The 17015-nt window shown below is 41.2% G+C and overlaps 1 protein-coding gene across 1 annotated transcript; it reads left to right on the top strand.

Moving 5' to 3' along the window:
• The first annotated feature begins 456 nt into the window (after positions 1 to 456).
• On the top strand, positions 457 to 15850 carry Larp7 (La ribonucleoprotein 7, transcriptional regulator). The gene is given in 14 exon segments (XM_032897357.1): positions 457 to 699; positions 4791 to 4978; positions 5154 to 5254; positions 5337 to 5420; positions 5516 to 5680; positions 5765 to 5858; positions 5944 to 6171; positions 6174 to 6299; positions 6350 to 6524; positions 8118 to 8242; positions 8897 to 9021; positions 10837 to 10996; positions 11128 to 11219; positions 15528 to 15850. Coding segments are annotated over 14 exon segments (1761 nt in total). The 5' UTR covers positions 457 to 682; the 3' UTR covers positions 15609 to 15850.
• Positions 15851 to 17015: the final 1165 nt, after the last annotated feature.

The raw sequence follows: 17015 nt of genomic DNA on the forward strand, positions 1-17015 counted from the left end.
CCCACACCCCCCCCCAGGTCCCGCCCCCGAGATGCGTCGCCTGTGACGTCAGTGACGGACACAGAGCCTCGGACCTGGCCTTCTGTAGTGGGCTGAGAGAAGCGCGTCGCTGGTCGGATGACGCAAATTTCCGCCGCCTGCTAGGGTCGGGAGACGGAAAGCGTGGAAGAACGCAATCGCTGACCGTGGATCTGAGGACGTGCACGGAGTAAGTCACAAGTGGCCTGTAGATCCTCTCAGACCGGGTGAGGTGGAAGCTCCTCTCAGTCCGGTATCCTGAGGTCCATCCTACATCTGTGGTCGGGTTCACCCCGCCCCCCTCGCCACTGTTCCGTTGGTTCGGCTACGTACTCTGTGCGCACGCGCAGTTCCCTGGCGGCCCTTGCAATTCGGATTGTAGTACGGAGGGGGCGGGCCGATCTTGGTGTTGGGGTGTTTGGGGCACGCCCGGCTTCTGGAGGAGTCTGCGGAAGTAGGGTTGCTCAGGGGAACTGTGGGTGGTAGACAGGTTGTCTGCCCAAGGACATCAGCTGTGAGAACTTGCATTTTAAAATGAAGTCTTTTGCTAGTCTTTCACCCTGTCGGCCCTCTACAGAAAATGCCTAAGGATAAATGATGAATTAAAGTTCTGAGTGCATTTATGAGAAACTAAGGGAAAATATGAGTGGAGATTTCATTGAAAATGGAAGTCCTCAGGAAGTAAGACTACCTTTTATTAGTCTTTCGAAGCTGGGCGGTGGTGGGAAATCGAATGGCTTGCTAAAACATTCACACTAAAAGATTCATTAGAAGCAAAGTTGCAGGCCACTAAGGGGTTTGCTGTGACTACAACTTTGGCTCTCAATCTTTTGGGTACACTTCTTTTTCTTCATATCCTGAAAAATGTTATCGTCGAGTTCCTTTGGAAATTTTACATGTATTAATGGAAAGATTTTGTTTGCGATTTTACAAGCAAAACCTATGATTTTAAAATTTTTTATTACATGTAGCATAGCTTACATCCTGATTATGGCATTCACTGTCTTTGAGCAATATTACAACTTTTAACTTGTTGAAAACATAAAGATGAAAAACCATGTTTGCCCAAGTATGTCATTCCCTGACCAGTATATATTAACATTCATTTTAACTTTCTATTGTATATTGATCTGGTCTTTCTCCTTTAAATGGATTTGTCCTACTTAAGTTCATTCGCCATAGTCATTTATATTTGTAAAAGCATGGTTTTGCCTTTTCTTTAAAAATTTGTCTTATAACATCTCATGGATTCCTAAGGTTTCTTTAAATTAGGGATTTCAGATTAAGAATTCCTGGGTCAGAATATAGTATGGATGGTGACAAGATGGGGAAGCTTCTACTAAAAGGTAGACAGTGTAAGAGAAACATCAATGCTTGCTTACCTACGTAGCTTTCACTAAAGTATATAACCTTTCAGGCTCCTTTTAAAAAGTTGAAAGAAGGGCTGGAGAGATGGCTCAGTGGTTAAGAGCACCAACTGCTCTTCCAGAGGCCCTGAATTCAATTCCCAGCAACCACATGGTGGCTCACAATCATCTGTAATGGGATCTGATCCCCTATTCTGGTGTGTTTGAAGACAGCTACAGTGCATTTATATTTAATAATAAATCTTTTTTTAAAAAAAAAAGTTGAAAGAAACTACCAAGTAATCAAGATTTAAGCCATGTATGTGAATAGCTGGCATTGCTACACAGTAAGTTCTTTGCTCCGAGACCGTGGGTTTTGTGGATGGATGTTGCTTATTTGTTTGATTGTTTGGAGGCAGGGTTTCTCTAGCTCTGGCTTTCCTGAGCTCTGTAACTCACTCTGTAGACCAGGCCAGCCTCAAACTCAAAGATCCACCTGCCTCTGCCTCCCGAGTGCTGCTGGTATTAAAGTTGTGTGACATCACACCCATTTAACAGTATATAATACACCAGACCAAAGGAAAAAAAAAAAGTCGATAAGGAATTACTAATGTTGCAAATTAAGAAATAACCTTCACGGGCTAGAAAGATGGCTCAGCCATTAAAAGCTAGGCTTATTACCAAAAATAAGAAATAACCTTCACAAACCATATCAGTGTTATGGACAGGTGACACAAACTTCTGTAAAGGATAGGTGATTTCTAGTACATATTATAAATTCATTATATTATAATAGCAGTTGTAGAAAACATAAATGTGGATAAGAACCATTTTGAAGATCAGATTGATAGGATTTAGTGACTCGTGAAAAAAATAACACGGCATCATGCTTTCCACAGTAAACCCTGCCCCTTTTTTTTTTTTTTTTTTTTAAGATTTATTTATTTTGTTTATGAGTACATTGTAGCTGTCTTCTGATACCAGAAGAGGGCATCAGAGATCCCATTACAAATGCTTGGAAGCCAGCATGTAGTTGCTGGGAATTAAACTCAGGACCTGTGGAAGAGCATCAGTGCTCTTAACTGCTGAGCCATGGGGTTGGGGATTTAGCTCAGTGGTAGAGCGCTTGCCTAGGAAGCGCAAGGCCCTGGGTTCGGTCCCCAGCTCCGGAAAAAAAAGAACCAAAAAAAAAAAAAAAAAAAAAAAAAAAAACTGAGCCATCTCTCCAGCCTGAGAGTCTTATGTAATATATGTATGTATGTATGTCTGTGCACCACATGCCCACAGAAGTCAGAAGAATGCTTTGGACCCCCCCTTGGACCCAGAGTTACAGGAGGTTGTGAGCTTTGACGTCAGTGCTAGAAACTGAACGTGTGTCCAGGGCAAGAGCAATAGTGTTCTTAACCGCATCTCTGCAGACTTCTCCACAGCCGCATTTTCTAAAGTGCTTAAATTACATTTTTTTATTTCATCTTCACAGCAGCTATTATATAGATAAGATTTGTGTCTACATTTTCTGGACCACAATAATGAGAAAACTTGGTCCAAACACATACAGACATGGCTTGTGGTCAACTTGGTTGATCATAGCGTTAGCATTAGTGATGATAAATAGTTTTTGGTCGCAAAGAATACATTTCCTTTGAAATGTGTGGGATGGCAATATAATTATTCATTACTACAGGACCTTGGGAAAGTACAATCAAGGCTGGGTATATAGCAAGGGCTGAGGAATAGTTCAGTGGTAGGATGTGGAAAGCCATGGGTCTAATCCCTGTTCCCAGCATCAAGGAGAAAGACAGACAGACAGACAGACAGATAGAAAGGTTAAAGATGAGGGAGCTCTGTAACCAAAGTATAGCCATGTAACTAACTGGTTTTCTTTAGGCCTGGAGTAGGGAAGCTGAATTGTGTGACTTTGGTCTATAACTTGTTCTAAATTGAATGTGTATTTAATCATCCTGAACTGGAATATGCTAAGCTACAAAAGTAACCCTTAAGAGAAACAGGAAGGATGGCCTCTGGGTTAAGATAGTGGAGTGATAACTTGAATGTCTTTGTTTTTGCAGTTCCGTCTGCACTGCTTTAGATCTGGTAGCTGAAGAGGTGTGTACTGTAGATTCCACTATGCCTTAGATCAGAGGCTCTCAGCCTTCCTAACGCTGTGACCCTTTAATACAATTCCTCATGTAGTACTGACCCCCAAGCATAAAATCATCCTGTTGCTGCTTCCTGACTGTAATTTTGTTGTTATAAATAGTAATGTAAATATCTGATATGCAGCATATCTGATATGTGAGCCCCAAAGGTATCTGACCTACAGGTTGAGAACCACTGCCTTAGATGGTGGGATTTGACTGGGAAAAGAACTCGAAAACTGGAGGTCTGCCCTTTATAGTTAACGGCTCGCAGTGGAGCCTGCTCTGATCATTGTAGTCTGTATTTATATTTGTTTATACCTTACCACCTTAGAAAAGAAGTGAAATGCTTCGTACCGACATTCGAGTACTGCCATTGAGTGCCTCATGAGTGCTAGGGTTTAGGTGCGTGCCACCATGCCTCGCTACAGGTACTTTTAAATATGTATAACTACCTCACAAATACATAGTGAGCAATTAAAGCCTCTGCCTCTATATATTTGTATTATAGTGAGGTAGATAGATAACAAAACTCTTAATTCTAGATAGCGGTGAGCATAGAAAGAAAAGTTTGGGGATAGTTCAGATTGGGATCAATGGGACTGTTTTAGCTTGGATGAAAGAAAAGGCCTCTCTTACACAGTGACATTCACAGATCTGGGTAAATCGCTAAACCATACAGGAGTATTAGGGGAAGACACAGCAGTAAATGGATTGTAAGAAAATAGAGTAAAAGCAAGCTTACTATTAGGGAAGGTCTTGGAATAGTTCAAGTGAGACGTGATAATAACTTGGACCAAGTAAGTTTTTAGAAATAAGTGTTAATGTTCAGGATGTATTTAAAGCCAGTGCTAGTCTGACTGCTGGTGAATTGAATTAACTGTAGAGTATGAGGGAAGGAGCTGAGACTGCTTTCTGATCTCAGGGTTTTATAGTTGGTATTATTTTGCAAAGGGTAAAAATCTTAAATTTAAAGCCGGATGAAGAGGTTAGGTAGTAAGCGTTGGGATTAGGCAGACACAGAGCTCGTTGATAGGAATAAAAGCCTGACGGGATAGAATGAGGCTTCTGGTTATACAGCATTCACCTTTCTTTTAAAGTACTTATCAGGTACTTTTTGCACTTGCCGTAGCAGCTTTGACTCGATAAAAACTAGCATGTAGTTATGAGACTTGAGATGCATCACAAGGACTTAATGATCTCCTCTACAGCACGAAGGCTCAGGTGACAGGGGCGTAGTTACAATAAGCCGCCGCAGAAACCTCATCTGATTGTTTTGCTCTTTCAGAATGGAAACTGAAAACCAAAAAACCATGGAAGAAAGCACTGAGAAGAGAAAAGAAGAAAAAAAGAAGCGATCACGGGTTAAGCAGGTGCTTGCAGATATCGCTAAGCAGGTGGACTTCTGGTTTGGAGATGCAAACCTTCACAAGGACAGGTTTCTGCGAGAACAAATTGAAAAATCTAGAGATGGATGTAAGTTTCTAATTTAAGTCCCTGTAATCTATTGTCCTAACTCATATAAAAATTTCCAACTCAGGTTGGCATGGGGCTGGGGCATGTATGTGTATATAAGATGCATACACACAGAGAACCTGTGTATGCACTTACATGCACACATACTCTATACCTTTTTTTTTGCATAAACTAGATGTGGACATTTCCCTTCTGGTGTCTTTTAACAAAATGAAGAAGCTGACAACTGATGGGAAGCTAATAGCCAGAGCACTGAAGAGCTCATCTGTTGTAGAGGTAAGTAAGCCCCACTTCATTACACATCAGCCACATCCAACTGACTACCGACTTTATTCAGCTTTTTCCTTTTTTTATAAAGTTGGACTTAGAAGGGACCAGAATCAGGAGGAAAAAACCCCTAGGAGAGAGACCAAAGGACGAGGAAGAACGCACGGTATATGTGGTGAGAAACGACACATTCACAAGTTTTAATTCTAGTTTTCCACTTTATTGGTAAAATGTAGGAACTTTATTCATAGGATGACTGATTTATTACAGGAGTTGCTCCCAAAAAACGTTACTCACAGTTGGATTGAGAGAGTATTTGGGAAATGTGGCAATGTCGTTTACATAAGTATTCCACATTACAAGTCTACTGGGGATCCTAAGGGATTTGCCTTTGTGGAGTTTGAAACAAAAGAGCAAGCAGCAAAAGCCATTGAGGTATGTACTTCTCTCTGTGGGACCTGAAAAGAAAGAGACACAAGATTAGCAAGAATAACTTAAAATTTTTGCAACTGTTCTCAGTTTCTGAACAACCCACCAGAAGAAGCACCCAGAAAGCCTGGCATATTCCCCAAGACGGTGAAAAACAAGCCCATCCCTTCCTTACGAGTGGCTGGTGAGTGCTTACTTGGCCAAAATAAGTAAATAGTAAATAAGTAAATAATAAACTATGGCTGTAAATAGAAATGACGTTGTTGCAGAAGAGAAGAAAAAGAAGAAGAAGAAAAAAGGCAGAATAAAGAAGGAAGAGAGCGTGCAGGCTAAGGAGCTGGTTGTGGACAGCAGCAGCTCGGGTGTGAGTAAAGCCACGAAGAGACCGAGGACAGCCTCCGAGGGCTCTGAGGCGGAAACCCCGGAAGCTCCAAAGCAACCTGCAAAGAAGAAGAAGAAGGGGACAAGGTGGAAAACGTGCAGCTTACCTGAGTCAAGGCAGGGAAGCGGGAGAGAAGCAGTGCTGAGGACGAAGACTGCCTCCCACCAAGGCCAAAGCTAAAGAAGAGGGCTCAGAAGGATGGGGGTGGCCACGCTGCTTCTGAGGTCTCCAAGGAGAACAGAGGTACCCTCCCTCACTGGGACTACACAAATGGTTCCGCTGCTTCACAACAGCGGTCTTACGGAAATCTTTATTTTTAGACTTGGAATTCTGCTCTACGGAAGAAGAGAAGGAGCCGGGAGACAGGAAAGGCGACTCGCTCTCCAAGGGGAAGAGGAAGCATAAGAAGAAGCATAAGGAGAGGCATAAGATGGGCGAGGAGGTGATACCGCTGCGAGTGCTGTCCAAGTAAGTGCCCGTTCCTTCTCCGTGCCACCGACACACTCCATCACCATTGCTAAAGTGCAATTCCAGTGTCTGCTCAACAGAGTTGCAGATTAGCAACAGTGACGGCCTTGGTCCACATGCCGCCCAGGGAGAGTAAGCAGGAGCCACCACACTCAAACATGGAAGCACTTATTTTTAAAGGCACAGCGAGTGCCTCCATGTTAAAGTAAAGGAGGCCCCTTACGCAGACTCCAGTGAGGTTCTTGGAGGCATGAGAATATAAAGGAAAAAGTAAAGGAGGCCCCTTACGCAGACTCCAGTGAGGTTCTTGGAGGCATGAGAATATAAAGGAAAACTTACCATCACCAAAACATGGAAGCACTTACTTTCTTAGTTCCAAAGCAAGTACAACCACGTTTAAGTGGTGGGAAGCCCAGTCTTTACACTTACTAAGTTCCAGGTCTCTTGACCTACATCATTTTTTAAAGAAAATGGTGAACAGTTTGAAGACACCCCCACTGAAACATGGAAGCTTGCTGTTACTTAACACAGCAGGTAATCCTATGTTAAAGCAGAGGGGACTCCCACCAGACGGGAAGGTTTTCTCCTCCTCCAGGGAACCTTGAATTCACTTCTACTAAAACATGGAAGCACTTACTCTTCAATGAGACAGAAAGCATTCCCATGTTAAAGTGGAAGGGAACCCACCCACCCGGCAGCTTCTTAGAGGAGCGGTGGCTCGGAGACATGAGGGGACCCAGGTTGCAGACACACTTTACCTTGGGGACCGGCTTTCTCGCTCTCCTGGGAGGGTGGAGGACAGTGACTTTAGACCACTTGTATTTATACGACTCCCAGCTCCTGTATTCCTTTGGCTTTCTATCTTGGGAATCGGTACTGGGCCTTTGTTATTTTAATGTATCAGCTCCCAGGGAAAGTAGATCCTGGGGGTCCGGGGTAGGTCTGGATTTTTTTTTTCCCCTTTTTTGAAGTAAACAGATGTCAACGTTAACTGTTAAAACCATTACCACAAGATATCCTCCTCTTTAAAAAAAATCTCCTATCTGCCTGTTTGATGGCACAGATTAGGGTAACAATGAGCCTCCCACAGAGCAGCGAGGCTTTGTGCTTCTCTGGGGGAGCCCTGGCTGCCTGAAGACACATCTACATGTTAAATGTATGTAAATAAATAAACTGCTGTCACTGGCTGTTTTTTTCTTCTCAGAAATTCCTTTTGAATTAAGTAAATCCTAAGGAATGTTATCTCTCAAATTGGAAGCAATTTGAGAAATCTTTGAATCTTAGTCCTTTGAATCTTTCCCCAAGTTGCCTGATTTAGTAATTGTTACTTCTGGGAAGTAACTCAAAAGTGATTTTACAATTGAATATTAGAAACAACTAGGGAACTCCTCAAGCATTTTCCTTGAGTATTAAGGAAGAGAAACTTCCTTTGTGTGTTTGCAAGATAGATTTATGGCTTAGCAAATGATGTAAATGTGCCTTAAAAGAGGAAAGTGGGAAAGACTTGAGTTGCTGTGAGCGTTATGTCTAGTCAACCGCAGGTTTCTGACTGGGTCATCTTGTCCCTGAAGTAGTTCAATCTTTGTTTTACAGGACTGAGTGGATGGATTTGAAAAAAGAGTATTTGGCACTGCAAAAAGCTAGCATGGCTTCTCTAAAAAAAACAATATCTCAAATAAAATTGGAGTCGGAAATGGAGACAGAGTCCAAAGCGCCTGGTAAGTCTGCAGTGGGGACCGAAAGGGTGAAGCTCATGCAGTGTCATTTGGCTATTTACACCGAAGAGCAGGCTTTAGTCTATAAATGTCTTCAAGGGCGGCTTCATTGCAGCGATAGAGTGCTTCCCCGGTTTAAGCTGAACCATTACCAAAGAAATTTTTTAAGAAAAGACAAAAATGTGAAGGTTTATATTACCCAGTAAGTTTTAACAGCCTGCCTACTCTTTCCCTACATTCCCTGTGAGCTCACTCCAGAGTGCCTAGAGGGAGGAAGAGCGACTGCAGTTCTATTGGGTGATGTGCACCAAGTGGGAACATATTAAAGCACTATTCTCACTTGCTGTAGTATTGGTAAAGATGTTAAGTTCTTATAAATTATACAAATACAAATTCTCGCATTTGAATAGTGTGCTTTGATTATTCCTATGTTTATATTGGCATATATCTATTCAACTTTTAGTCTTTGGTTTAGATGTATAATGCCTTTTATTCCATATTGATTCCAATGAGCAATGTGATTCCTTAATACTAATTTCCAGTTGCACGAGTTCTCAGTTCCTTGTTAGCCTGAGAAGTCTCTGCTGTTGGAGGATGGTGCTTCTCATGTGAAATGCGAGGGGTGAGGAAGTTACCTCTGCCTCTTTCCTCTCACAGCAGCAGGCAGTGGTCAGGAGTGCTCCACCCAGGAGAAGGTCAGTGCACAGGGCCCGCAGTTCGTGACTGGAGTGATCGTGAAGATCCTGAGTGTAGACCCTCTCCCAGGCAGGAAACAAGTCAAGGTAATACTTATGAACCCCATGTGACATGTTTTCAAAATAGTATGGAAACAAACAACTCTAGTCAGAATTTGTACCTCTCTGTAAACTGCTAAGAGAGTCCAGGGTAACTCTGACAACTCTTAGCTTTACTCTGAATACCAAAATTCCTCAGGATATAAGCCTGAACGCCTGCCTTTCTTGTTTCACTAATGGTTGGTGACTGTACCTCAGTGGAAAATGATAGTGATTTGACCTTGGAGTTGTTGAGATATAATTCAGTGTTAAGCCTTGGAGAGTTTCTCATCGATAAAGATATTTGATGACATGTTTTGTTTGTTGGTTGGCAGGATTTTTCAAGACAGGCTTTCTCTGTATTCCTGGCTGTCCTTGAACTCACTCTGTAGACCAAGCTGTATTTGCCAATCCCAGGTTCTATTAGCTTACATGAAAACATGGTAACAATACAGAATGTAGCTTAATAACCTGACAGTAAGCAAATGCTGTGCAAGCATGGAGGCCTGGACTCAGTCCCAAGCACACAAAGGAGAATTTGGTAATGCAACAGTTGAAAGTCCTGTTGTAATTACTTAGTTTTTCTGAAACAAAAACTGAGCTCTGTTGCTGTCACTGATTACCAGCTTAATTTGTCATTATATGGGTTTTTAATTAGGAGATTAGCCTGACTTTATAATGGATAAATTGTAAATGCCTTTTGAACTGTGGTACTCTAAACTATCTGAAAAACTGATTATAAAACTCTCACCACGAATAGGAAACCCATTACAGTTTCATCAACTCAGTGCAGACTGGTCTCTTGCTGTGTCTTACATAGTAATGATTAACTGGGTGACAACATTGGAAGGTTCTCAGGTCTCATTCTCTCCAGTTCTCTCTTAGGAAACATTTTTCAGTATGGAAGTTCCTATCTTACAGAGCATGTGTTAAGGGTGAGCTTCTGTCTTCCAGGCCTGCGTTCTCTTGTCCGTCACAGTTAACCCATACACTCTTTTATCCTACAGTAGCTAAAGTCTCAATTTTTTTTCTAAAACATTTTAAAAGAATTTGAGTTATTGTGCCTAGAAAATTCTGTTCTAAACTAAACAGTTTCTTTATTTCTTTAGTTTTAATGAGTGACATTTAACAATAAGATTACTGTAACATTCCTGCATAAATGCATTCTGTTCTGTGGAGAACCTGGTGTGAAGAAAAAAACTTGATTAAGAATGCAGGAATCTCCTTAATTAGAGCTCACAGCAGGTGTTATAGGTAAAACTCTTCCTTGCTGGGTGACCTCAGCTTGCTTAGAAAAGGTTACTAAGGTATTTTATCTAAAACTGAGAGCTGTTGGGCTGTGTTCCAGTAAACCTCCCAGAGAGCCCTCGGTTTCTGTCCGTTATTGTACAATGTTGAGAGCTGGCTCTCTGTGTTCATTCACACATGGTGTTGTGTAGGTGAGTGCGACTCAGCTTCTCCAAGCCTCTCCTCCTTGTATTTTCCTCTTCTTCGTACTAACCTCCTTCCAGCTTGCTGAGCGATGGGCCATTTCTGTTCAACTGTACAAGAGTTCCCTCAGCTGATCCCCTTGTCAGTTCATATTTTAAAGTCACATTCAAGAGGATGAGCTACAGTAATTTGCCATACGTTGTTAAATTGCTTCTCATTTATGTGTAAATGTATTTGAAGAGTAGTTCTGTATATTTTAGAAATATTTTATATATTTACCCATCAACTAGAGAATAGCTTGATAGAATGCATTTTGTAACCTCTGGTTACATTCGTTTATTGTCAGACATTGTTAAGGTGATTTTTAAGTTTTCATGTTTCTTTCCTGTATAGGATATTTTGGCCACAATTTCAGAAGTTGTTTACATTGATTTGCTAGAAGGAGATACTGAATGCCATGCCCGATTCAAAACCCCAGAGGATGCTCAGGCAGTAATGAATGCACAGACTGAAATTAAAAAGAAGCACAGTTGGAACCTCGAGATCCTTTCTGGTAAAACCCGATTGCGTTTCTGGTGAACACTTATTATTGTAGGGGATTCTTTTACTTGTTCTGCACTGGGCTAATGAACCTCTTCCCCCAAACACTCGAGCTGGTGGTCAGAGCTTTTGCTTCTTTTTAAGGTGATCATGAGCAGAGGTACTGGCAGAAGATTTTGGTAGATAGACAAGCCAAACTTAATCAACCTCGGGAAAAGAAAAGAGGCACAGAAAAGGTAAGGGGTCGTATGCATCTTCTGACAGTAATAAATGAGGGTGAGTTCACTTGTGTTTCCTCCTAGAGAGTACTGCTTCAGACTGAAAAAGAATGCAGATTCCTCCTGCTTTTGGAGTAGATGGAGTTAAGATGCTTTCTCACAAGGATCCATAACTGTGATTGCATTTTAAGTGGACCCAGTCCTGATTCGGAGCTGCTAGGCTTTGTAGGTTGGGGATAAGTGCCTGTAGAAAGATTTTCTTCTGTACAGGCTTGACACATGTGAAGTTTCTGATGGCCAAGTTTTTTATGATAAGTGGCACCAGCAAACTGAAATAATTAAAACAAACTGATTCATTCAACAGTTTTATTTCTATGATAATTAATGTAATATGTTGCTCACTGAGAATGACATTTATTCTATGAAAGCAGATGATTGTTCTTTTAAATATTGTTGTAGTAGAAGGGCTTAGAATAGACTGTTAAGAACTTTGAAAGCCATGGTGCAGATTTCCTATGCATATTGGCTTGGTGTGTTTTTCATTTTCCTCCTTTGGCATTGATGGTGATTGACAGGACACTTGCCACTGTTAGGTTTTGTCAAGTTTTTTTCTTGAGTGGAGACAGGGAGGCCTCCTTCCTTCCTTGAGGCTCTTTCTTCTTGAAGGTGTGAATTTCAAAACTAGTTAGAGATGTTCAGATGGTAATGTAGTAATCCAGAACAGATAGGTAATATTTATTCTTCTAATTAGTGTGAAGGTTTGTTTGAATTGGCTATATTTTTTTGAACTAGTCATTAAAACATTTTATTTTTAATCTTAAAACCTTTTTTTTTTAAGATTTATTTATTTATTTTATGTATATGTGTACACTGTCACTGTTCTGGTGTGTCCAGAAGAGGGCATCAGATCCCATTACAAATGAGCCACCATGTGGTTGCAAGGAGTTGAACTCAGGACCTCTGGAAGAACAGTCAGTGCTCTTAACCATTTCTCCAGCCCTATTTTTAATTTTAGAAATTCTTTATTAATCATCTTAGTCTCAAGCAAAGAAATAAATTGCCTAGCATATTTTGTAAAATTAAACTGGAATAACAACAAAGCAGTTACTCTTTTTTTTTTTTTTTTTTTTTTTTTTTTTTTTTATTATTAACTTGAGTATTTCTTATATACATTTCGAATGTTATTCCCTTTCCCGGTTTCCGGGCAAACATCCCCTCCCCTCCCCTTCCTTATGGGTGTTCCTCCCACCCCTCCCCCATTGCTGCCCTCTCCCCCAACAGTCTAGTTCACTAGGGTTCAGTCTTAGCAGGACCCAGGGCTTCCCCTTCCACTGGTGCTCTTACTAGGATATTCATTGCAACCTACGAGGTCAGAGTCCAGGGTCAGTCCATGTATAGTCTTTGGGTAGTGGCTTAGTCCCTGGAAACTCTGGTTGGTTGGCATTGCTGTACATATGGGGTCTCGAGCTCCTTCAAGCTCTTCCAGTTCTTTCTCTGATTCCATCAACAGGGGTCCTGTTCTCAGTTCAGTGGTTTCCGAGCAGTTACTCTTTATGAGTTAACATGCTTCATTATCAGGGTTGTTAGGGTGATCTAGGTAGGAACAACTGAAGCTAGCTGACTTCACAGTTTGAAATTCAATGGAGCTGCCACACAGCTAGAAGAAAGGGAACCACAGCTAACCATTTGCTAATCTCACTTGTTTTCTGGTGCTGGAGATTGAACTCAGCTCCCTGGGGGTGTTAAGGAGTGCTTCCTCCACCTCTGGACTACCTGCCACAGCTGATGCTCTCTGTGCTCCTGCAAACAGAGCAGTAGGCGTGGATAGCACATTCCTGTTCTCCCTTAGCTTGCTTCTAAGCAGTGCCAGTGTGGCACAGAAGATTAAACCAGGCCGCTGTCAGGTCCACTTGAAAATTCAGAAGTGCAACATTTTAGGCTAAAGTAATGGGAATTATTAAGTACATAGAAAACAATGGCAAAATTTCAGTGATTATGACATAATTCCTTCCTTATATGACAGCTCATTGATTCCATGAGTTAAGGACAAAAAAAAAGAAAACAAACAAACAAACAAAAAAACGCAAGCAGATCAACAGAAAGTGTGTTTACTCTCTGCACAGATGTTTGCATACGGCAATCAGGCAAATGTAAATGAACTCAGGATTACGAACATAGGAAACTATGACTTGATTTTCTGCCCCAGGTGTTGGTGGGATGTGCTTTAATTTTCACTTCTTGGAAGCCAGGAATCAGCCAAGGCTCAAGGCTTTGCAGTGCTGGGTGAGGGTTTTTTTATTTCTTCACTTCAGCTGTTTAAATATTCTTTAATACTTTTAATTATTTTTACATTTCACGTAGATGTGCCTGTGCCACAGCATGGAAGTTAAAGGGCAGCTTCTCCTCTTGTCATGTGGGTCCCAAAGATGGAACTCTTGTTGTCAGGCTCTGGAGGAAGTGCCCTATCCCAGAGGCACCTTCCACCACCCACATTTTTTAGATGTTTGACTTTGTTTTTAATCAAAATGGACTTTTATTGGAATTACTGCTGGATATTACCCAGCTAAAGCCAGAATTCCTGTTTGGAAACACATCATTAGTGTGTTAGGCTAGCCAGAATTTTATTCTTGCCATTTGTAAACAGTGTTTTAATTGAATCCTGTCATGGCCTCCTATCAACAGGTATGACATTAGATTTGATTAATGGGTTGAGTGATTGAGACAAGGTTCCTGGCATCTCACGCTGACCTCAAGCTCACACTGTTTAGCCGAGGAAAGCCTTGCATTTCTGATCCCCTAAAACTAAGCTATAACTTTTTTCTGCTAAGGAAACATTTTACATTTGTAGGTGTAGACCTACAGTCCCAGCTACTCAGGTTTTAGAAGGTGTAATTGGCACAAAAGAATTGTAAAATTAGGTAGGTGTCTTAAGGTCAGCCTGGTCTCCATTGTGAGTTCCAGAACAGCCAAGGCTACAGGGAGAAATCCTGTTTGAACAAAACAAAACAGCAAAGAATCATATCATATAAGAGGTAGAGTGAAAGAAAACAAGCCTGGTATGATGGTACACACCTTCAATGCCAGGACTCAGGACAGCCTGGTCTACATAGTAAGTAAGCTACAGGCCACACAAGATTACAGAGTAAGACTTTAAAGTAGACAGACAGATACGTGGTATCACATACTTCCTATCCTAGTACTCTAGACACAGAGGCAGGCAGGTCTCTTAAGTTCAAGGCCATTGTCTGCAGAGCAAGTTCCAGAACAGCCAGGGATACACAAAGAAACCCTATCTCAAAAAAACCAAAATAGGAACTGGAGAGATGGCTCAGTGATTAAGAACACTGACTGCTCTTCCAGGGGTCCTAAGTTCAGTTCCCAGCAACCACATGGTGGCTCACAACCATCTGTAATGGGGTCCCATGCCCTCTCCTGTTGTGTCTGAAGACAGCCGCAGTGTACTCATATACATAAAATAAACAAATCTTCTCTTTCTCTCTCTCTCTCTCTCTCTCTCTCTCTCTCTCTCTCTCTCTCTCTTCCTCTCTTTCTCTCTCTCTTCCTCTCTTCCTCTCCTGCCTTGACACGATAAAAAAAAATAAATAAATAAACAAATCTTTTAATAATCATAATCATAATAAAGTGTACATAATTGTTGAGCACTACAGTCCGTCCCATCACTGAATTATCCTTCCAGTAAACAGTTTGTTGTTTGGGTTTTTTGGGGTGGTTTTTTTTGTTTGTTTTGTTTGTTTGTTTGGTTTTCTTTCTGAGAACCGTGTGGCTTAGGCTAGCCTTGAACTCACAGGGATCCTTCTGCCACTGGAGTGCTGGGATTAAGATATGTAAGTCACCATGCCTTGCCAATAAACAGTTTGTAAAGCAAACTTGAGAAGTATACAGCCTAGAATCATGACATCCCATTCAAATAATGTATAAATCTTTAATCACAGTGTAACTAAGGGTCTCATAGCATTTAGTCATAGCAATTACTATCCAGGGGGTGGGGGAGGGGGATTCAAAATAATGCTAAGTTGTGGCTTATCATGAGAAGGTAAACGACAGTGAGGAGTGAGTGAGGAGTGAGTGACGTTCAGTGGAAGCTTTTGAGTAATGAACCAGAATTGGAGGTTTCTAAAAGGTCTATTTCATAAAATTCTCCCAGTTCTCTGTAAATTGATTTGATCAAAACGTAATGATCTCATTCGTCTTTGCACCCCAGCTTTTAAAAGTGTTCCTCAGCCTGATAGTTGTAAGGCTTCCAGAGTGATGCTTGTGTTTGATTTTGGAATTCCCGAGACGTTCTCATTTCTCCCTTCTCTCTAGCTAATCACCAAAGCTGAGAAGATTAGACTGGCCAAGACCCAGCAAGCCAGTCAGCACATTCGATTCTCCGAGTATGACTGAGAAGACTACGACTTTTGGGCTCCCTTGCTGAAGTATTCTTAGTGTGGGGCTGCTTAATGGATGTTGTGCTGAGACCTGCATTAGAAAGACAAGGAAAGACCTTGGCTCCTCAGTGTGTCAATAAGACTTTTCTAATGACAGGTGCATTGTGTGTCAGAATTTTTTCAATGAATGCCCTTACTTGTTGAAATTATGTAAGTCAACTTCAAATGATTTAATAAATAAATGTGTTTTGAATATAATTTTGTTTTTATTTACAAAATAATTGCAAAAATAAAAATGTATGTTTGTCAGATGCAAACTAACTGTAACATGCTCTTCTATTTTTTCTCATATTTCCTTCCTTCCTTTAAGCAGCAGACTGCACCAAATGTTGCTTATTAAGATGTTGAATTTTGAAAGCATTGAGCTTGTTTTTCATAAATAGACATTTTAACTTGATGATCTGCCAGGTACTGTGAGCTTCCAGGGAGTCTGAGAATCGACCTTAAAGAAAACTGAGTTCTTTTTTTTTTTTTTAAGAGTTATTCATTTATTATATATATTACACTGTAGCTGTCCTCAGATGCACCAGAAGAGGGCATCAGATCTCTTTACAGATGGTTATGAGCCACCATGTGGTTGCTGGGAATTGAACTCAGGACCTCCGGAAGAGCAGTTGGGGCTCTTAACCGCTGAGCCATCTCTCCAACCCCTGAATTCTTATTTTTAATTAGCAAAACTCAAGTAATTAAGTTGTTTCCCGAAGCATATGTAAAGAACTGACATCCTGGACTTCATCAGAATCTCCTGAAGTGTTCTATGGTTGTCTCTGAAGCAGTGTATTATTACTGCTTCCACTGGCTTTGTCCCGTTGCCTGCAGGAGTGGCAATTTCTGTGCACTGTGTTAGACCTGTGGTCAGGCATCTTCTATGACTGACGCACAAGGAGGGTCACTGGCTAGGGAACAACAGCTCATCACTTCCAAATATAGTACCCTGGCAAGTTGCCAATCCCCTCTCTTTCCTCCATGGGGTGATTTTATTTATATATAGATATAGATATATAACAGTTGTTTCTAGGTTATACTCTCAGGCTTATAACTGAAGCTCCAATAAATAAAGGATTGACCACTTAGGGCTGGAGGTTACAGAAGCACAGGCTAGTGGATCTCTGTAGGTTCAAGGCCAGCCTAGTCAGAGATCTAGGACAGCTGGGGTTACATAGAGACTGTCTCAAAAGAGAATTGAACATTTACTGTGGAGTATCTTTAGATGTTGCTATAGCACTTGGGAAACACTAACAGAGCAAGGTTTTTTATTTCTCATGAAACCTGTATTGTATATAAAGACAAAGTTTTCAAAATGAAAGCTTGTTAGAAAGTATCTTTCTGGGAACTTGGCAGGCTGGTTCAGTGGGTTAAAAAA

This window comes from Rattus rattus, chromosome 3 (genome assembly GCF_011064425.1).
Source record: "Rattus rattus isolate New Zealand chromosome 3, Rrattus_CSIRO_v1, whole genome shotgun sequence".
Lineage (NCBI taxonomy): Eukaryota > Metazoa > Chordata > Mammalia > Rodentia > Muridae > Rattus > Rattus rattus.